Source organism: Psittacula echo (genome assembly GCF_963264785.1).
Source record: "Psittacula echo genome assembly, chromosome: 26".
NCBI classification, from domain to species: domain Eukaryota; kingdom Metazoa; phylum Chordata; class Aves; order Psittaciformes; family Psittacidae; genus Psittacula; species Psittacula echo.
The window spans coordinates 4,254,336-4,275,570 of NC_137761.1; the positions used below are offsets into that span (position 1 = coordinate 4,254,336).

General features: G+C 61.0%; 2 protein-coding genes across 3 annotated transcripts; one reads left to right on the forward strand and one right to left on the reverse strand.

Annotated features, from left to right (window-relative positions):
• Positions 1-86: 86 nt before the first annotated feature.
• Positions 87-14,995, forward strand: LOC308230429 (myosin-6; the record flags this gene model as incomplete). The annotated part of the gene is made up of 40 exons (XM_080635128.1): positions 87-287; positions 675-818; positions 909-1,065; positions 1,219-1,246; positions 1,321-1,429; positions 1,502-1,594; positions 1,662-1,725; positions 2,216-2,314; positions 2,407-2,510; positions 2,832-2,970; positions 3,048-3,166; positions 3,235-3,384; positions 3,636-3,806; positions 3,892-4,201; positions 4,278-4,351; positions 4,426-4,513; positions 4,598-4,715; positions 4,800-4,923; positions 5,099-5,235; positions 5,310-5,436; positions 5,513-5,641; positions 5,729-5,971; positions 6,127-6,303; positions 6,402-6,547; positions 6,636-6,726; positions 7,035-7,424; positions 7,504-7,630; positions 7,734-7,852; positions 8,769-8,965; positions 9,472-9,655; positions 10,248-10,413; positions 10,496-10,620; positions 10,697-11,005; positions 11,226-11,429; positions 11,586-11,711; positions 11,780-12,055; positions 12,228-12,323; positions 12,596-12,730; positions 13,428-13,785; positions 14,910-14,995. The coding sequence occupies 40 exons, from the start codon at positions 87-89 to the stop codon at positions 14,993-14,995; spliced, it is 6,240 nt and encodes a 2,079-aa protein (XP_080491254.1).
• A 998-nt stretch (positions 14,996-15,993) lies between these two features.
• On the reverse strand, positions 15,994-19,437 carry CDC42SE1 (CDC42 small effector 1). Of its 2 annotated transcripts, none has more exons than XM_080634823.1 (5): positions 19,330-19,437; positions 17,433-17,574; positions 17,237-17,347; positions 16,511-16,585; positions 15,994-16,388 (listed from the first exon to the last, which is right to left on the reverse strand). In XM_080634823.1, exons 2-4 carry the CDS (start codon positions 17,484-17,486, stop codon positions 16,514-16,516), a joined length of 237 nt encoding a protein of 78 aa, XP_080490949.1. In that variant the 5' UTR covers positions 17,487-17,574; positions 19,330-19,437; the 3' UTR covers positions 15,994-16,388; positions 16,511-16,513. The 2 variants fall into 2 exon arrangements, with proteins under 2 accessions (XP_080490949.1, XP_080490948.1); XM_080634822.1 differs by having other exon boundaries at positions 17,433-17,723; positions 19,330-19,424.
• Between the last annotated feature and the right edge of the window lie 1,798 nt (positions 19,438-21,235).

The window sequence follows — 21,235 nt, forward strand, 5'->3', positions numbered from 1 at the left end:
CTGACCCCTTTCTGTGGGGCTGGGTGTGGCTCTGGCCCCATCGCTGTGGGTCAGCCCCGCACTGACCGCGGTCGCTGTGGGTCAGGATGGCCGAGGCGGTGCTGGCGGCGCTGGGCGCGGCCGCCCCGTTCCTGCGCCCGTCGGAGGCGGAGCGCGTGGCGGCCCAGACCCGCCCCTTCGAGCCGCGCGCCGAGTGCTTCGTGCCCCACCCCCACCACGAGTTCGTGCGCGGCCGAATCACGGAGCGGCGCGGCGCTGACGTCACCGTGACCACCGAGCTCGGGGAGGTGGGCGTGGCGGGGGGCGGGGCTAAAGTGGGTGTGGTCAAAGGGGGTGTGGTTGCATGGGGCCCAACGTGCGGAGTTAAATGGGAGTCAAAGGAGGGGCCAAATGGGGCGGGCCCAAAATGGGTGGGGCTATGGGGGGGGTGAAGGTTTGGGGGGGTGAAGGGGGCACATGGGGCAGCTGGGCCCTCTTCAAGTCATGGGGGTGCCCCCTAATGGTGGAAGACCCCACCCCACGGGGACCCCATCAAGTTCATGAAGACCTCCCCATCCCATCAATAACCCCCCAACCCATGAGGACACCTTCGACCCATTGAAGACCCCCCCCAACCCACTGGAGGCCCCCTCACCCCCTGAGACTCCCCATAACCTCCTCCCACCCCCCCCCAGACAGTGACCGTGAAGGAGGCCGACGTCCACCCCCAGAACCCCCCCAAGTTCGACAAGATGGAGGACATGGCCATGCTGACCTTCCTGCACGAGCCCGCCGTCCTCTTCAACCTCAAGGAGCGCTACGCAGCCTGGATGATCTACGTGAGCAGCACCTCCATGGGCCCGTGGGGCACCCAGAGCCCGGATGTCCCCTCCCGGTGGGGGTCCCTGACCCCCTTCTCCCATCTCCAGACCTACTCCGGGCTCTTCTGCGTGACCGTCAACCCCTACAAGTGGTTGCCCGTCTACAACGCCGAGGTGGTGGCCGCGTACCGGGGCAAGAAGCGGAGCGAAGCTCCCCCCCACATCTTCTCCATCTCTGACAACGCCTACCAGTACATGCTGACAGGTGAGCACCCCAAATCACGTGTGTGCCCCTCCCCAGATGTGGGTCCAGCCCCATAAGTGGGTGATGGGACCCCATTGAGTCCCTAAACACCTCCCCATGGTGGAGGTTGAAGAACCTCAGCATCCATCACCCCCCCCTTCTCTTCTCCACCAGACCGCGAGAACCAGTCCATCCTCATCACGTAAGGCCACGTGTCTCCCCCGAGGTGCGATGGGGAACGTTCTTGTTCTTCACCATCCCCTCCATTGTCCTCAGCGGAGAATCCGGCGCGGGGAAGACGGTCAACACCAAGAGGGTCATCCAGTACTTCGCCAGCATCGCTGCCATTGGCGACCGCAAGAAGGAGGCAACCAACAGCAGCAAGGTGGGGCCTCAAGCCATGGGGGTCACCCATGAGGTGGTGTCAGACCCCTTTGGACGCTGTCCTGCCCCATAGGGCACCCTGGAGGACCAGATCATCCAGGCCAACCCGGCGCTGGAGGCCTTCGGCAACGCCAAGACCGTTCGCAACGACAACTCCTCGCGCTTTGTGAGTGGCCGAGGGCAGGGGGGGGCGGTGCTAGGGGCAGGGCCTCAATGAGAAGCTTCTTCCCCAGGGAAAGTTCATCCGGATCCACTTCGGGGCCACCGGGAAGTTGGCGTCAGCAGATATTGAGACCTGTGAGTGGTGGGGTCCATCTTCTGGTGTCCTCCTCCATGGCCCCGTGTCCCCCTCCATCACCTTCACCTCCATCTCCTTGTGTCCTTCAGCTCCTTGTGTCCTCCTCCACCTCCTGGTGTCCTCCATCTCCTCATCCATCCATCTGATCCTCCATCTCCATCTCGTCATGTCTCCATCTATATCCATCTCCATCCCCATCTCCGTCCCGATCTCCTCATCCATGTCTCCATCCATCTAGTGTCTCTGTCCATCTCCTCATCCATCCAACCACCTCCTCATTCATCTGACCCTCCATCTCCTCATCCCACCATCCATCTTCTCTTGTCTCTATCCACCTGACCCTCCATCTCCATCCCATCCCCATTCCATCCCCACTTCCATCTCTATCCCATCCCCACTTCTATCTCCATCCCCACCTCCATCCCCATCTCCATCCATCTCCACCTCGTTGTCACACCACCCACCTTCTCTCTCCTCCCCCTGCCCCAGACCTCCTGGAGAAGTCCCGTGTCATCTTTCAGCTGAAGGCTGAGAGGAACTACCACATCTTCTACCAGATCCTCTCCAACAAGAAGCCGGAGCTTCTGGGTGAGCCTGGGAACACCTTGGACTTATGGTGATCCCGTGGCGGTATCTTGAGGTCTTGGGACTGGTGCAAACGTTGGTTGTCTCTATCCCAGAGATGCTTCTGATCACCACCAACCCTTACGACTACAGTTACGTCTCCCAAGGAGAGGTGACCGTGGCCTCCATCGATGATGCAGAGGAGCTGCTGGCCACTGACGTGAGACATCTCATGGTGGAGGGATGGGGGGAGTGGAGACCTGGGGTGGATGGAGGAGACCACGGAAGGAGGAGTCCATGGATGGATGGGTGGTCTATGGATGGATGTGTGAGTCTGTGGCTGATTGGAGAAGTCCATGGATGGATGGAGGAGACCATGGATGAGTCCTTGGATGAATGGATGAATCTATGGACGGATGAAAGCCCTCAGATGGCTGGAGAAGTTAGTAACTGCTCAAATGGAAGCAGCAGCCCACAGATTGTCCAGGGGCTGGTTGCCCCGAGGTGGAGACACCCTTCAGCCTGTCCCCTTCCCTTCCAGAGTGCTTTTGATGTCCTGGGCTTCACCAGCGAGGAGAAGGCCGGTGTCTATAAGCTGACGGGGGCCATCATGCACTTCGGCAACATGAAGTTCAAGCAGAAGCAGAGGGAGGAGCAGGCTGAGCCAGATGGCACCGAAGGTGGGTTCCACCTAAAGGTGACCAATCAGGATGAGGAGCCCTCAAGGTCTTCCAGGTTGACCTTGTCTTCTCCTTAGATGCCGACAAGTCAGCTTATCTGATGGGCCTCAACTCAGCTGATCTTCTCAAGGGCTTGTGCCACCCGCGGGTCAAGGTTGGCAATGAGTATGTCACCAAGGGGCAGAACGTGCAGCAGGTAAGGAGGACACTTCCAAAGCCACCTCCTCCAGCAGCACAGAGACCACCAGGGTGTCCTTTTTCCAGGTCTACTACTCCATTGGAGCCTTGGCCAAGGCGGTCTATGAGAAGATGTTCAACTGGATGGTGGTGAGGATCAACAACTCGCTGGAGACCAAGCAGCCGCGGCAGTACTTCATCGGTGTCCTGGACATCGCCGGCTTCGAGATATTCGACGTGAGCCCGCAGCCCCTTGAGTGTTGGGTTGAGCCCCCTGGGTCTTCAGTTGACCTCATCGACCCCACTGGGCATCCTGTTGACTCCACTGGGTGTTGATTTGACCCCATTGACCCCATTGGGTCTTCAGTTGATGCCATTGGCCACTGAGTTGACACTGTTGACCCCATTAGGTTTTCAATTGACCCCGTTGGGTCTTCAGTTGACCCCTTTGACTCTCCATTCACTCTCCATTGACTCTCCTCCCCCAGTTCAACAGCTTCGAGCAGCTCTGCATCAACTTCACCAACGAGAAGCTGCAGCAGTTCTTCAACCACCACATGTTCGTGCTGGAGCAGGAGGAGTACAAGAAGGAGGGCATTGAGTGGGAGTTCATCGACTTCGGCATGGACCTCCAGGCCTGCATTGACCTCATCGAGAAGGTACCCCCACCCCCAGGGTGGCTGGAGAAGCACTTCAGGTCCTGTTTGGTATCCACCATGACCAAGCAGGTCTTCTCCTTGCCAGCCCATGGGGATCATGTCCATCTTGGAGGAGGAGTGCATGTTCCCCAAGGCTTCGGACATGACCTTCAAGGCCAAACTCTATGACAACCACTTGGGCAAGTCAGCCAACTTTGGGAAGCCCCGGAACGTCAAAGGCAAGACAGAAGCCCACTTCTCCTTGGTCCACTACGCTGGCACCGTGGACTACAACATCATTGGCTGGTTGGAGAAGAACAAGGACCCTCTCAACGAGACGGTGGTGGGGCTCTACCAAAAGTCAGGCCTCAAGCTCTTGGCTAGCCTCTTCTCCAACTACGCTGGGGCAGACACTGGTGGGTGGTTGGGTAATGGGTGATGGGTGGGTGGATGGAGAAGACAATTGCCCATGGAGTCGTCTTTTATCTCCAGGTGGTGATGGAGGGAAGGGCAAAGGAGCCAAGAAGAAAGGTTCCTCCTTCCAGACAGTGTCTGCTCTGCACCGGGTATGAGACCCATGTGGCTCCACCCCCTACCCCATAGCTCCTTCCCCTTGGCCAACCCTCTTCTCCATTCCCAGGAGAACCTCAACAAGCTGATGACCAACCTCAAGACCACCCACCCCCACTTCGTCCGATGCCTCATCCCCAATGAGCGGAAGGAGCCAGGTGAGGAGAAGGGGGTGATGTCCTTGTGATGGGGAGTGGCAGGGCCTGAAGCTGACCATGCCGCCTTCTCCCCCACCACCCCAGGGGTGATGGACAACCCCTTGGTGATGCACCAGCTCCGCTGCAACGGGGTCTTGGAAGGCATCCGCATCTGCCGCAAGGGCTTCCCCAACCGCATCCTCTATGGGGACTTCCGTCAACGGTAGGAGCCCAGGAGATGGTGGGATGAGGTGGACAAAGCCATAGGGGCTGAGCTGGGGTTGTCCTCATCTCCTCTGGCCATCAGGTATCGCATCTTGAACCCGGCGGCCATCCCTGAAGGCCAGTTCATTGACAGCAGGAAAGGTGCTGAGAAGCTCCTGGGCTCCATCGACATCGACCACAGCCAGTACAAGTTTGGCCACACCAAGGTGAGGGCATAGGGGTGATGGTCCCCATGGTCCCAGCACTCAGGAGGTCATCTAGACCTCACTGTTCCACCCGCCACATGGTCCCCTGCCCATTGGAGCTCCCTGGCCTCCATCCCACCACTGAAGTGTGTTCTTCATCCCCCAAGCAAGCTGACGTCTTCATCTCTCCACCAAGGTCTTCTTCAAGGCTGGGCTGCTGGGGCAGCTGGAGGAGATGCGGGACGAGCGTCTCTCCCGCATCATCACCCGCATCCAAGCTCAAGCCCGGGGACAACTCATGCGCCTCGAGTTCAAGAAGATCCTGGAGCGCAGGTGGGGTGGTAGAGATGTGGGGCATGAAGGTGGGTCTGCTCCTGGTGATGGACACCTCACCGTGGCCAATCCAGGGACGCGCTGTTGGTGATCCAATGGAACATTCGGGCCTTCATGGGGGTGAAGAACTGGCCATGGATGAAGCTCTACTTCAAGATCAAGCCCTTGCTGCAGAGCGCTGAGACGGAGAAGGAGATGCAGGTGGGTTAGGGATGGGATGAAGGCTGAGGAGGAGGATGTGGGGACACTCATGGAGGGACCTTTGGGCCTCCCCCAGACCATGAAGGAGGAGTTTGGGCGACTGAAGGAAGCCCTGGAGAAGTCAGAAGCACGGCGGAAGGAGCTGGAGGAGAAGATGGTCTCCATGCTGCAGGAGAAGAATGACCTCCAGCTCCAAGTGCAGGCTGTGAGTGAGATGAACCCCAAAAGCACCTCTAGGAGGGGTCACCACCCCCCATGGGACCTACCCTCATCAGCCCCCACCCCCCCACAGGAGCAGGACAACCTGACAGATGCCGAGGAGCGTTGTGATCAGTTGATCAAGAACAAGATCCAGTTGGAGGCCAAGGTGAAGGAGCTGACAGAGCGGCTGGAGGAGGAGGAGGAGATGAATGCTGAGCTCACAGCCAAGAAGAGGAAGCTGGAAGACGAGTGCTCCGAGCTGAAGAAGGACATCGATGACCTGGAGCTGACATTGGCCAAGGTGGAGAAGGAGAAACATGCCACCGAGAACAAGGTGAGGCCTTGGCCTGGAGGGGGTTGAGGAGACCCAAAGCTGATTGGGTTTGGTTGAGGAGACCCAAGGGTGATTGGGTTGGGTTGAGAAAATTCAAGTCTGGTTGAGAAGCCCCAGCCGTATAATGGTGGCTGCCTGATGTTCTCCTTCTCCAGGTCAAGAACCTCACCGAGGAGATGGCCAGCTTGGATGAGACCATCTCCAAGCTGACCAAGGAGAAGAAGGCCCTGCAAGAAGCTCACCAGCAAGCGCTGGATGACCTGCAAGCTGAGGAAGACAAAGTCAACACCTTGACCAAGGCCAAAGTCAAGCTGGAACAGCAGGCAGATGACGTGAGCAGGGACCAGGGCCACCATCTGAAGACCTTCCTGATGAGGAGGACAACCTTGGTTGGTGAGGACAACCTGAGGTTTCTCCCCATTCCTTGCAGCTTGAAGGCTCCTTGGAGCAGGAGAAGAAGATCCGGATGGACCTGGAACGTGCCAAGAGGAAGCTGGAAGGTGACTTGAAGCTGACCCAGGAGAACATCATGGACCTGGAGAATGACAAACAGCAGCTGGAGGAGAAACTGAAGAAGTGAGGCGGGACCTCCTTTGTGTGGGCCCAGCACGTGTGGGGGACACGGGCAGGGACCTCACTGTCCCCCCACCACTGGCTTCCACAGGAAGGACTTTGAGATCCACCAGCAGAACAGCAAGATGGAGGATGAGCAGGCACTGGCCATGCAGCTCCAGAAGAAGCTGAAGGAGCTGCAGGTGAGGGACCCAGGGGGTTGGGTTGAAGGGTCTTCAGGTGGTAGGGCTGGGTTGAGATGAGTTGGGTTGAGCTCAGTTGGGTTGAAGAGCCTCCAGCTCCTTGAGTTGGATTGAGCAGAAGAGTCTCCATCTGCTTGAGTTGAGTTGAGTTGAAAGGTCTCCATCTGCTGGAGTTGAGTTGAATTGAAGGGTCACCAGTTGATTGAGTTGGGTTGGGATGAGTGGGTTGGAGGCCCTGCAGCCGGTTGGCTGAGCAGAAGCAATGGGTGAAGCCACCTCTAACCCTCCCCTCCCCTTGGTGGCTCCAGGCGCGCATTGAGGAGCTGGAGGAGGAGCTGGAGGCCGAGCGGACGGGCAGGGCCAAGGTGGAGAAGCTCCGCTCAGAGCTGTCGCGGGAGCTGGAGGAGCTCAGCGAGCGCCTGGAGGAGGCCGGAGGAGCCACCTCGGTGCAGCTGGAGCTCAACAAGAAGCGAGAGGCCGAGTTCCAGAAGATGCGGCGGGACCTGGAGGAGGCAACGCTGCAGCACGAGGCCACCGCCGCCGCCCTGCGCAAGAAACACGCCGACGGCGTGGCCGAGCTGGCCGAGCAGCTGGACAACCTGCAGCGGGTCAAGCAGAAGCTGGAGAAGGAGAAGAGTGAGCTCAAGCTGGAGCTGGATGACCTCACCTCCAACATGGAGCAGCTGCTCAAAGCCAAGGTAGGAGAAGGTTGAGGTGGACGTCACAGCTCCATAGTGGGCACCAGGATCTTGTTTCATGCCTCTGCCCTCCTCAAAGGTGGCCATGGAGAAGGTCTCCCGCACCATGGAGGACCAGGCAGCCGAGCACCGCGCCAAGCTGGAGGAAACCCAACGGGTCCTCAATGACACCACCACCCAACGGGCAAAGCTCCAGACGGAGAACGGTGGGGCCCCCTGACCTCCTGCCCCACATCTTCACCTCCCTGCCCCACATCTTCACCTCCCTGCCCCACATCTTCAACCCTCATGCCTGATGGACCCCCCCAGGAGAGCTGAGCCGGCAGCTGGACGAGAAGGAGGCCCTCATCTCCCAGCTGACCAGGGGCAAGCAGTCGTACACCCAGCAGCTGGAGGACCTTAAGAGGCAGCTGGAGGAGGAGGTGAAGGTGAGTTTGGAGGGTTGGGAAGACCAGGGGTCTCCAAGAGAGGACACGAGACCCGGTCTCCTTTGGCCTTACGGTGGTAGAACCCAAGAGGAATCACGTTCAGGCTGGCTGGGTTGGGTGGTTCCATCTGAAAGTTGGTCCATCTCATGGTAGCTCCAGCTAAAGGTGGTTCCACTTTACGGAGGTTCCATCTGAGAGTGCTTCCAGCTCATGGAGGTTCCACACTAAAGGTGGTTCCACCTGACTGTGGTGGATTTGGGGTCCCTCCATCCAGCAGTGAATGGGTTGGATTGCTCTACAGTCCATTGGGTGGGATCGACCATGGAGAAGTCCAACTGGGCTGGCCGGAACACTGTTGGGTGGGGGGGGAGGTGGGAATGGGATGGTCGAGGGCAGGTTTGGGCTGAGGAGCAGCAGTGGTGATGAGCTGGAGGACCTCGAGGGAGTGCAAGGTGATGGGGAGCCAATGGTCCTATCTCATCCTAAAGATCTAAGTAAGATTGGGTTGATCAGGAGAAGGTCTAGAGGAGGTTGGGTTGGTCTAGAAGAGCTTTAAAGAAGGTTGGGTTGGGTCTAAGAAAGGTCTATGCAAGGTTGGGTTGGTCTAGAGGAGGCTGGGTTGTGTCTAAAGAAGGTCAAGAGAAGGTTGGGTTGGTCTAGAGAAGCTTCAGAGGTTTGGTTGGGTCTAAAGAAGGTCTAGAGGAGATTGGGTTGGAATAAGGAAGGTCTGAAGAAGGCTGGGTTGGCCTGGAGGGAGTTGGGTTGTTCTAGAGAAGGTCAGGAGGAGGTTGAGTTGGTCTCCAGAAGCTCTGGTTGGGCTGGGCTGATGAAGCCCATCTCTTGCCAAGCTGGAGCCCCCCAGGAGGGGTCACCTTGACCTTGACCCAATGGTGCCTTTTGTTCTTCTTGCCCCCAGGCCAAGAACGCGCTGGCGCACGCCCTGCAGTCGGCCCGGCACGACTGTGACCTCCTGCGGGAGCAGTACGAGGAGGAGACCGAGGCCAAAGCCGAGCTCCAACGTGCTCTCTCCAAGGCCAACTCCGAGGTGGCCCAGTGGAGGACCAAGTATGAGACAGACGCCATCCAGCGCACCGAGGAGCTGGAGGAGGCCAAGTGAGGAGACATCACCTTATGGATAGGGACAGCAGTGTGGGGACACTGCGAGGTCCTCAGGCCATCCTGAGGGCCTTCTGGAGAAGGCTGAAGGAGCTGAAGGTTGGGTTGGCCTGCAGAAGGTCTAAGAAAGGTCTAGAGGAGATGGGATCAGTCTAGAGAAGGTCTAGAGGAAGTTGGATTGGTCTAGAACAGGTTGGGTGGTTGGTCTCCAGAAGTTCTAGAGGGGAGAGGATTGGTCTAGAGAAGGGCTAAGGAAGGAACCTTGGGTTGGTGTAGGAAAGGTCTAGAAGAGGTTGGGCTGTCCTGGAGAATGTCCAAGGAAGGTTGGGTTGCCCTACAGAAGATCTAGAGAAGACTGGGTTCTTCTAGAGGAGATGAGATTGGTCTAGAAGGACCTGGAGGAGGTTGCAGGACCTGGAGGTGAAGAGTTGAGCCGTGGCCAACCTGTGGGTGGCAGAAGGTTTGAGGTGGCCACAACCACGTGTCCTGGTCACCCTGGGCAGGAAGAAGCTGGCGCAGCGGCTGCAGGAGGCCGAGGAGGCGGTGGAGGCCGTTAACGCCAAGTGCTCCTCCTTGGAGAAGACCAAGCACCGGCTGCAGAATGAGATTGAGGACCTGCTGGTGGACCTGGAGCGGTCGAACGCTGCAGCGGCCGCCCTGGACAAGAAGCAGAGGAACTTCGATAAGGTTGGGGGCATCACAGGGGCTTGAGGGGGTGGAGGAGGAGGAGGAGGAGAAGGATATGGAAGAGGAAGAGGTGGAGGAGAAAGAAGTAGGAGGAGGAGGAAATGGTGGAGGAGACGAGGAGGATGAGGAAGAAGAGAAGGAGGAAGAGAATGAGATGGAGGATGAGAATGAGGAGACACAGAGAAGGAGGAGGAAGAGAAGGAGATGGAAACAGAAGGAGGAGAAAGACGAGGACTTGGAGGAGGAGGAGACATGAAGAAAGAGGTGGAGGAGGAGGAGGAAGAGGTGGAGGAGGTGGACAAGAAGGAAGAGAAGAGAGGTGAAGGAAGAGAGATAGAGGAGTAAGATGAGGAGGAGGAGGAGAGACAGAAGAACATGAAAGAGAAGGAGAGGAGGAGGTGGAGGATGTAGGGGAGTGAGGTGGAGGAGAAGAAGGAGGAGGAAGATGAGAAGTAGAAGGAGAACTTGGAGGAAGAGAAGGAGGAGGAAGAGCAGGAGAAGCAGCGCATGGAGGAGGAGAGGTAGAGGATGGGGAGGAGCAGGAACACGAGGAGGCTCTCCCGCAGTGCCCATGCCCTGGTGGTGCCCGCAGGTGCTGGCTGAGTGGAAACAGAAGGTGGAGGAGGCTCAGGCTGAGCTGGAGGCCTCGCAGAAGGAGGCCCGAGCCCTCAGCACGGAGCTCTTCAAGCTAAGAAATGCCTATGAGGAGGCCCTGGAGCACCTGGAGACCTTCAAGAGGGAGAACAAGAACCTTCAAGGTGAGACCTTGGGATCCTCGCACCCACCTGGTGCTTCCCCACCATTGTCCATGTGCTGTGATGGGTTCTCCACCCTCTTCAGAGGAGATCTCAGACCTGACGGAGCAGCTGGGCTCCAGTCACAAGAGCATCCACGAGCTAGAGAAGGTCCGGAAGCAATTGGACGCTGAGAAGCTGGAGCTCCAGGCGGCGCTGGAGGAGGCGGAGGTGAGCCTGGCCCCATGGGTGTCCTGCACCCTTCTGTCTCCATGATCATCAAGGTCTTCTCCATCCCTCCCACCAGGCCTCGCTGGAGCATGAAGAAGGGAAGATCTTGAGGGCCCAGCTGGAGTTCAACCAGGTCAAGGTGGACCATGAGCGCAAGCTGGCTGAGAAGGATGAGGAGATGGAGCAGGCCAAGCGCAACCACCTGCGGGTGGTGGACTCCCTCCAGACCTCCTTGGATGCTGAGACCCGGAGCCGCAACGAGGCCTTGAGGTTGAAAAAGAAGATGGAAGGTGACCTCAATGAGATGGAGATCCAGCTGGGACACGCCAACCGTGCGGCTGCTGAGGCCCAGAAGCAAGTCAAGACCTTGCAGGGTTACCTCAAGGTATGGTGGTGGCGGCTGGGGGGTCCCAACAGGAGATGATGGAGGAGGTTGGGATGGTCTCCAGAAGTTCTTCCAGTCTTCCGGTATAGCCCCACCTGTCTCCACCCATGTGGTCCTCGATGGTTCTTCATCCCATTCCCACCTCTGGGACCATTCTGGCGGTGATGGGTGGGCATCCCTGTCCTCTCCCCACTGTGTCCCATCCTGTGGTGCTTTGCAGGACACCCAACTCCAGCTGGATGACGTGGGGCGGATCAATGAGGACCTGAAGGAGAACATGGCCATGGTGGAGAGGAGGAACAACCTCCTGCAGGCTGAGCTGGAGGAGGTGCGGGCGGTGGTGGAGCAGACCGAGAGGACCCGCAAGTTGGCCGAGCAGGAGCTGATTGAGGCCACTGAGAGGGTGCAGCTCCTCCACTCGCAGGTGAGACCTCCTCAACCTCCAAGAGGTCACCAACCATGGAGAAACCAAGTGGGCATCTCCCAAGCTTCCAGGACGTCCAAGTGGAGCTCCTTGCTCGCCACCATGCTCCAAGTCTGCAGGTCCACCCCTCCTGAGGTCTTCTCCTCCATCTTGCAGAACACCAGCCTCATCAACCAGAAGAAGAAGATGGAAGGGGACATCTCCCAGCTGCAGACCGAGGTGGAAGAGGCCATCCAGGAGTGCCGCAATGCTGAGGAGAAGGCCAAGAAAGCCATCACTGACGTGAGCAGAGCACCACTTGCCCACCACCATGGTGAGAAGATCATGGTGTGACTCTCCTCTTCCTGCAGGCAGCCATGATGGCGGAGGAGCTGAAGAAGGAGCAGGACACCAGCGCTCACTTGGAGCGGATGAAGAAGAACATGGAGCAGACCATCAAGGACCTGCAGCTGCGCTTGGATGAGGCCGAGCAGTTGGCTCTCAAGGGGGGGAAGAAGCAGCTCCAGAAGCTGGAGACGCGCGTGCGGGACCTGGAGACGGAGCTGGAGGCCGAGCAGAAGCGCAATGCTGAGAGCGTCAAAGGCCTGCGCAAGTCTGAGCGGCGCGTCAAGGAGCTCAGCTACCAGGTGAGGGCACCTCGGCCGGCTCCCGGTGGCCACAGGGACATCACTCGCAGCTCATGGAGCTAGAATGGGGTTGACCTGGTGGCCGTGGTAGAGCTCTACCAACATCTGTCTTGGAGGTGTCCGGGCCTGGTGAGGCCTCATCTCCAGCCCCATCTGTGTCCTCCCTCTGCAGACAGAGGAGGACAAGAAGAACCTCCTGCGGCTGCAGGACCTGGTGGACAAACTGCAGATGAAAGTCAAGGCCTACAAGAGGCAGGCGGAGGAGGCGGTGGGTGAAGGGCCAGAGGGGTGTGGGAAGGGGGAGGAGAAGGTTGGATGGATGGATGGATGGATGATGGATGGATGGATGGATGGATGGATGGATGGATGATGGATGATGGATGGATGGATGATGGATGGATGGATGGATGGATGGATGATGGATGGATGGATGGATGGATGGATGGATGGATGATGGATGATGGATGGATGGATGATGGATGGATGGATGGATGGATGGATGGATGATGGATGGATGGAGCAGAAGGTCACCCCCTCCAGGAGGAACAAGCCAACACCAACCTTACCAAGTTCCGGAAGGTGCAACATGAGCTGGATGAAGCTGAGGAACGCGCCGACATGGCTGAGTCCCAGGTCAACAAGCTGAAGGCCAAGAGCCGGGACATCAGCACCAAGGTGAGACCTTCTCCACCATCATCCTGCCCCACGTCTCTGCCCATGGCTCTGCCCCATGCTGTGCCCATAACCATGCTCCATCTCCTGTCCTACCCTAGAAGCTGCACGATGAGGAGTGACCCCACCACCGTGACCATGTGACCCCATGACCCCACATGACCTCTGAGCTCAGCACCACCCCTCCCTGCCCAAGGCAGGGCCTGATGATGTCACTGAGTGACCCAACATTGACCCAACATTGACCCAACATTCACCCAACATGACCTGAAGCAGCTTTGGCGGCTGGAGAAGTGTCAATGGGCGGCTGTGGGGCGGGCATGGGGCTGGGAGCAAGGCATGATGGGATGGCACTTGGAGGTCTGATTCGGTTGAGGGATGAGGCCACATGGGGACACCAGGAGATGCCGCACTGGATGCCAGCAGTGAGGACATCATGGAGGACACCAAGGTGGAGGCCAAGAGACCCACAAATGCCACCTACACACCCAGAACTGAGTCCTGGGACCCATAACTGAGCCCCAGACCCATAAGTGTCCCCTCCAGTCCCACAAATGGCCTCTGAGGGACCCATAACTGAGCCCTGGGACACATAAATGTGTCCTCCCAAACCCATAAGTGACACTTTGGGACCCATAAGTGCCCCCCAGGGACCCATAACTGACTCCCCAGACCCTAAAGGCCCCTGTGTGAACCATAGAGACACAAAGGAACGCACAGGGACCCGCTGAGACCGGTTGAACGGGCAGAGAGGAGCGGTGCTGGTGGGAACCAGGGAGGAGCTGGCGGCGCCGGGGCCGATGTGGGGACGCCAAGGATGAGCGGGCGGGCGGGCGCTAGGACCCGGGGCGGCCTCGGCGAGAGGGCGTGGCCTGTGCCGAGAGGGGCGGGCAGAGGGGCGGGGCGATGCCCATACAAGGAGCAGGGCGCGGTCCCTTTGGCGCCGCTCCCGGGGCCCTTCCGGTACCTGCTGCCGCGGCGCCTCCTGGCGGCTGAGAGAGGAACCGCGCCCCGCGGCCAGCGGTACTCTGGGGGGGCGGAGGAGGAGCAATGGGGAGGTGGGAGCGGGGAGGGGGAGCGGGAGCATCCCAGCATTCCCGGGCACAGGACATGGAAGAGTGCTGGGAATAGGGGAGGGGAGGACAAGACAGGGGGAGGATAGGATAGGGTAGGATAGGATAGGATAGGATAGGAGAGAGCAAGGTGCATGTTCCTTGGGGAAGGACACGAGGGTCTCTGCAGGCAGTGGTGTCTCGGGGTGGTGTTTAGGGTTCTCCTGTAGGAACTCAGTTGTCTTCTGTTCCACTGGTCCTGTCACAATCACCTCTGCTTCTGCCTCCTCCGGAGTTTGCTGCTGCCCCTCCTCTTCCCCATGGATCAGTCTGAAGGATTTCCTGCCCTATGGAATCCTAAACTCCAGCTTTACAAACCCATCACTGCCCCATTGCCTCAGTGTTGAACGTGGTCATCCCCTTCCCAGCCGTGGTCAGTCAGCAAAGCATCATGAGAGGAACCAAGGCAGGAATGAACATGTCCCGCAGACCCGCTCCTGACGGCACCGAACCCCACACCAGTGCTCTCCGGAGCGGTGCCGTGAGCACCACGATCCACCCGTTCTTGGGCACCGAACCCTCCCTCTGTGCACGGCCTCTTGGGCATCCCAGAAACCAGACCCAACTTCGGCTCCCAATCCTGCAGTGCCATGGTTGGAACCTGCAATGGATGGGAACCTGCCTGGGCCCTGAATCCCTCCCATCACTGAGACATGAAAGTGAGGTGGGGATGGGCCTTGCTCGTCTGGACAGATCCAGCTCTGCCCAGCTCACTCCAAGGTGCATCCCTCTTCCAGCTCACTCCAAGGGGCATCCCTCTTCCCGCTCTCTCCAAGGGGCATCCCTCTTCCTGCTCACTCCAAGGGGCATCCCTCTTCCCGCTCTCTCCAAGGGGCATCCCTCTTCCCGCTCTCTCCAAGGGGCATCCCTCTTCCTGCTCACTCCAAGGGGCATCCCTCTTCCCGCTCTCTCCAAGGTGCATCCCTCTCCCAGCTCACTCCAAGGGGCATCCCTCTCCCAGCTCACTCCAAGGGGCATCCCTCTCCCAGCTCACTCCAAGGGGCATCCCTCTCCCAGCTCACTCCAAGGGGCATCCCTCTTTCCTGTGGTGCAAACCTCCCTGTCAATAGGAGCCTTTTGGAGCATGGACACAGGGGGGCCCGGGGAGGCTGAACCCCCAAATCCAGCCATCAGGAAACTGCTCGTGCCCCAATGAGCTGGAGCTTCTGCTGGCTGCGGATGTGGCCAAACCAGTCTGGATGAGGCATCTCTGCCATCACCAGAGCCCTTCATCGGGGCAGATCCATAGGGATATAGAGAGGCCCCAGGTTGGGGGCACGCAGGGGATCCCTATGGTGCCCACAGAGGAGCTGCTGCATCCCTGGGGACCGGCAGGAGGAGAGCACGGCTGAGGGCGTGGCGGAGCCCTGCAGCAGGTCCCCTCCATGCGGGTAACGCAGGGCTCAGCACCCATGGTGGGACCCAAACCCTCTGGGTCTCGGTGGGGGGGGATGATGGGCGCTGGCTGCGCGGTACCAGCCAAGGATGCTTTTCCCTCCACCAAGCTGGGATGGCAGCAGAACGGAGCGCAGTGACAGAGACACAGCAGCAGCATCAGGAGCTTTCAGTGTGCCCAAACCAGCACCCATGGGTGCATAAAGGCCATGGGCAGGAGCATGGTGCCCACTGTGTGGGGGCTTCCCTGGCAGCCCCCGAGGCAGCGCAGGGAGGCGAGGGAGCCTGGGCCACTGCAGACGCGCTCCTGGGCCAGCTCAAGGGGTTTATTTCAAGGATGGGTTGGTTCTTCCCAGGGCAGGGAAAACCGGACCAAGCATCGGCACTCACCAGCACCACGCACCCCACAGGGCCGGGAACAGCCCGGTTCCTCAGGGGAGCATCCCGGTGCGGCACGAGCGTGGTGAAAGCCTCAGCCACCTGGTTGTGATGCCTGGCGTCTGCTACGGGAGAGGGAATCCTGGCGCTGTTTGAACTATGTACACCCGTGCCCGAATTCAGGAGCCCGAGCACCGCCACGGGTCAGGCCCCGTCCTGCCTCGGCCAGTGCCAGTGCAACGCTGGCGGTGACCCCAGAAGCGAGCTCGCCGCAGTCCTGCCTCTGAGGCTGCCCGGATCGGGGGGGTTGAGCTTAGAAAAGGCATCAATGTCCTACCAAAGGAGGCAGTGCTGGAAACGCTGCCTGGAGGCACCAGAGGCTCAAGCCACAAGCATCAGTTTTGCTCTTCTGCGCCATTCCCAGAGGGCACCCAAGGAGCCTCAGCACCAGGAGCAGCCGCGATCCCGCATCCAAACCGAGGCAGCAGGGCCCAGCGCGGAGGCAGGGATGGAGCGAGGCAGCCCCGCAGGGTTCGGCACATCCCGGCTGGGCCGGCAGCTCCCGCAGGCAGCCGGGTCCTGTCAGCTGGAACGCGGCTGGGGCACGAGGCGGGGGCATCACGGGTCCGGTGCCTCCAGGAAGCAGGGATGTGCCGGGGGGAGGACGGCCAAAAGGCACCGGGAGGCAGGCGAGGATTGCGCTGCGTAAATTACCGCAGGGTGAAAGCACTTGAGGTCGGCCTCGGCGTGAAGTTTGGGCTGAAAACCCCAGGAATCTGCAAAGTGCAGGAAGCCGGGTTACAAAACTGCACCCGCAGCGCAGGTCCGGGTGCGTTCACACGTGGGGGGCTCGGAGGGGGACACTGGGTGCTCAGGGCCCGCACCGCCGGGTACTCACATGCTACAAGACCCGGGAGCTGTTCCACTGCCGCTCCCATCCACCCTTGGATCTCATCTCCTGCACAGCTCCGGTCTGCGGCGGCGGGAAGAGATTGGGGTGAAGAGATTGGGGTGAAGAGATGGGGGTAAAGAGATGAGGGGTGAGGAGATGGGGGGTGAAGAGATGGGGGGTGAGGAGATGAGGGGTGAAGAGATGGGGGGTGAGGAGATGAGGGGTGAAGAGATGGGGGTAAAGAGATGGGGGTGAGGAGATGGGGGGTGAAGAGATGGGGGGTGAGGAGATGGGGGGTGAAGAGATGGGGGGTGAGGAGATGAGGGGTGAAGAGATGGGGGGTGAGGAGATGAGGGGTGAGGAGATGGGGGGTAAAGAGATGAGGGGTGAGGAGATGGGGGGTGAAGAGATGGGGGGTGAAGAGATGGGGGGTGAGGAGATGAGGGGTGAAGAGATGGGGGTAAAGAGATGGGGGGTGAGGAGATGGGGGGTGAAGAGATGGGGGGTGAGGAGATGAGGGGTGAAGAGATGGGGGTAAAGAGATGGGGGTGAGGAGATGGGGGGTGAGGAGCTGCGTTATCAGCACTGTGACACCCATCACAGAATCATGGAGGTTGAAAGGGACCCCAGCACCCAAGCATAAGACCATGGGAAAGGCCGCCTGACCCCACCCTGACCCCCTGCACCCAACCATGGGCCCCAGCGCCCCAACGCTGCCCGCGGGCAGGGTACCATGGGCAGGCCTTCCCCCGCGGCCATGTCTCCAGAGCCGATGTGCGTCAGGTGGACGAAGTTCATGGGCTCCCCGATCATGGAGCGGTCGATTCGTCTCCTCCTCTTCTTCTGCAAGCGGACGAAGGCCGTGAGCCTCCCCCGACCCCCAAGGCCCCCAAGGCCCCCCCCGAGCAGCCGCGCTGCAGGCACTCACCGGCTGTGGCTTCTCCACGACGCAGCAGCCCAGCTTGTGCCAGAAGTCGCTCATGGTGGCGGCTGCCGCGGTGCAGAGACCCCTGCCCGGGGTCACTCCATGGGCCCGGTGCGGGCGGCGCGGCGCGGGTGGGAGCAGCCGGCTGCGGGGGGGGAAGGCAGCGGGGATGCCGGCAGAGCCGAACCCCCACCGAACACCACGTCCCATGGATGAAACAGAGCCGGGGAGCCCGCAGGGGAGCCTGGGCATCACCTGAGGGGCTGCGGCCAGGGCAGGATGCGGCCCCTTGCCCTGGCGCAGGTTGCGGATGAGGGATGCTGAGGCAGGATGGGGCGGCCCTGGCAAATCCCAGCTCCCTGAGCCAGGAGGCTATAAATATCCCGGCCTTCCTGACAAGGGGACGGAGGCCGAGCTCTTCCGCCCCGGCTCAGAAAGGGGATGGGGGGAAACCAAACAGGGTCCCTGCCCCGTGGCCCTGGTCAGGGCAGCCAAAGGGGGTGTGGAAAAGCAGAGGTTTCACCCCAAAATGGGTGCCCCAAAGAGAGGCAACTGAAACCTGCCCTGGGGGCAAGCGGGGCAAGGCCCCGTTTGGCAGCTCCCTGGTGCCGGCAAACAGGAAACGTCCCCTTCCTCTGCCTTCGCGCCTGCGGCACCGGCACCGGATGGGTCCAAAGTCCACGGCTGTCGCCCGGCCCTTCCTGCAGGGCCCCAGCCGCAGGCGCTGGGGGGGGGCAGCCCCCCGGGACAGGGCGCTCAGCACCCCGTTGGGTGCGGATGGATGCTCTGAGCCCGCAGCATTGCATCACCCCAGCGCCGGCCCCATTCAGAGCCTCGCCAAGGCCAAAAGGCAGGATCTGGCCCCGGGGTGACCCCAGGAACAGCACCCACTGCTGCCCGCTCAGCACCACTGAGCACGGGCAGGTTGTGACACATCGGGGGGGTAAACCCGGGCTAAAACCAGCCAAGCTCAGCCCTCCCCATGGACGGAGCTGGGGGGGGGGCTCCTTTCCTTCCCAGCCCGACTTCCTTAGGGAATGAAGCTGCCAGGGCCAGGCCCCGCTCAGATGGGTTCAGGTGGGGTGGGAAGGCCTCAGGACCGGGCTCAGCTTCGCACCACCAAATCCCCATGGAAACCCCGAGGGGTTCAAGGCACCACAACCCCCCCTTGCCCCCCAAACCCACCCTGGTAGCACCCATTGGGCCTCTCACCCTCGCCCGTCCGGGCCCCAGTTTCGCCCCTCCATCAGGGTCCCGGTCGCCCACCCCTGCACTGAGCTGTGCCCGGCCTCAGCTCACCCCAGCCGAGGGCTCTCAGGGCCCGGCGCGCACAAAATGACTTCCCCGTTGGGCAAGCACCGCTCGGGCCGCTCTGCGGCAGCGCCGGGCACCGGGGACACGGCCCAGGACCCCCAGCGCTCGGGGTCCCGCTGAGCTCAAGGAGCGCGGGCACCGAGCGGGGACGGCGCCGTGCGGGAGGAGGGCCCGGGACCCCCGGCATGGGGCGGCGAACGGGGAAAGCAGCCCCCGCTCCCCGCTGCCACCACGGGGGCCCCGGGGCCTGCACGGGCGCGGGGGAGGGGCCCAGGGGGGTTGAAGGTTTCGGGGCTCCCCCTAAGCCCGGAGAGAACCCGGCAGGGCCGGAGGGTCCCGGTGGGGCCTCGGAGCCCGGGCAGGGCTGCGGGGCCCGGAAGTCCCGCTCCGGGCAGGCCTGGGGTGTCCGGACAGGCCTGGGGGTCGCGGCAGGGCCCCGGTCCGGGCGCTGGGCTTCCAGGGGGGCCCTCCCGCCCCGGTACCGCCCCGGTGCCCTCCCCCGCGGCGCTTTCGGAGGCCCTTCCGCGGGGTCGCCCCCCTCGGGAGGCCCCGGTCCCGGTTCCGGTCCCAGTGGCGGCCCCGTTACCTGCCCCGGCGCAAGGTGAGGGGTCCCGGTGCGGGTCCCGGTGCCCGGCTCTCGGTGCGGGACGCGGCGCTCCCCCGCCGCCCGGCTCGGCCCGGCCCGGCCCGGAGCACAGCTCCCACCCTGGACACAGCCGGCATTGCAGGGACCGCGGCCGGGCGGGAGGGGCCGGCGAGGCCGGAGGTCCCCCGGGTCCAAAAGGTACCCCCAGGGTGGGCCTGGGCAGGGGTGGGGGGGTCCCGGGGTGCAGCGGTGCTGGGGACCCCGGTAGGGCTTGGGCTCAGCGGTGCTGGGGGGCCTGGGAGCCCATCAAGACTGGGGGTCCCGTGCGGTGCTCAGGTTTGCCCTCGTTTGCTTCAGGCCAGAGCCCTTGGGGATCGAAGCACCCAAAATGGGGACCCCCTTGGCGCACCCCACAGCCAGCACCCAGCAGCATCGCACCACTCCCAGCGTGGTGCAATGGCCACCACAGTGCTGCCGCAGCTCCAGCCAGCAGAGACCTACACTGGGACCTCCGGAGCATCCTCTGCTGCAGGTCCCCAGGCAGGGAAAACCCCTGGGTGAGCCCCAGAGGCTCCCTTCCCACTCCAGAAGTGGTGAACAAGGCGGCACTGTCCCCACTCAGCCCGGTCTCTGTCCCCTGATAATACCTCGAGTGTCTGAGATCTGGGTTCAGCTGAAGAGCCCTTTTGGGTTGTGCTGCCAGAGGGCATTGTGCCCCCTACAACCCCCCCAGCAATGTGTGTGCTGGGCCTGGGCAGCCCAGTGCCGAAGCCACCGCAGCAAAATGATTTCAGCCCCGGTAGAGCAGAGGGACCCCACATCACCATGTCCCGCATCTTCCCCCATGGGGTTTGGCACAAGGTCCCTTCCTGGGGAGGGATGTCACAGGTTTGGGTTGTCACACCTGAGCTACCCCCTTCAGGAGGTGACACCCCAAAGGCAAGGACTTGGGCAAGCAGATGGGTCACATCCAGCTCCCTATGGAGCTGCCCAGCCAAGCTGCACCCCATGGAAACAGAGCTCAGCCCCTGGCAGGGATCGCCAGCATCCTCCATCAGACCCCGGTCAGCATTTTCCCCGTGCCGGCCGCGCCAAGCTAAGACCGGAGCTATTCAGGAGCAGAGGACATGAGATCCTCTTGGCCACAGCAGTGGTGGGGAGAGGAGGAGGAGGAGGAGGAGGCAGAAATAGCCCAACTGAAAGCCAAGCGCATGGTAGCAGGGGAGGAGCAGGCCTGCACCCCTTGGTTCAAAGCAGCCCTAATCCCAGCCCTGGAAGCGATTCCAGCTTTGGGTGTCTCCCTGCTGTTTCTCGCTCCTGACACAAAGCCAAGCTATTTTTGACGCTCAGCATCAGAACCAAACACCTCCAGGCTGAGCAATGCTGACAAAAAGCCCCCGTCCCCCCCTTATCTGTGGTTTTTTTACACCAAACCTCCTTGCACTTGACCCACAAAGTGTCCTCGCGCAGCCCAAGGTTTGGGGGTGCTGCAGCACCCCATTTCTTCACATTGAAGGCCAAAAGAAACATTTGCCAGCTCCTTGGAGGCTGAAATGAGTCCATTCCCCCCCCGATCCGAAGCTCAGTGACTCGGAACGCTGCAGGACATCTCCCATCTGCTGCAGGTTTAATGCATCCCCACCTCGAGGGGTCCAGCACACGGGATCCCTTCCTGCGCATCCAGGGCCCCTCCCTGGCGCGGGGGGGGAGCCGCTGACTCATCTTCCCACCATCTTCCCCCCTCCTCCGACGGAGGGGAATTCATCGAGCGGCTTCGAGGGGCTGCATTGCAGACCCAGACACGCAGCAGACAAAAGGGAGGCGGTGACGCCTGCAGCTCCCCGGCACAAAGAGCTGGTCCAGCCGCCAGCCCATCCTTCCATCCGTCCTCGGCAGGTAAGGTGGG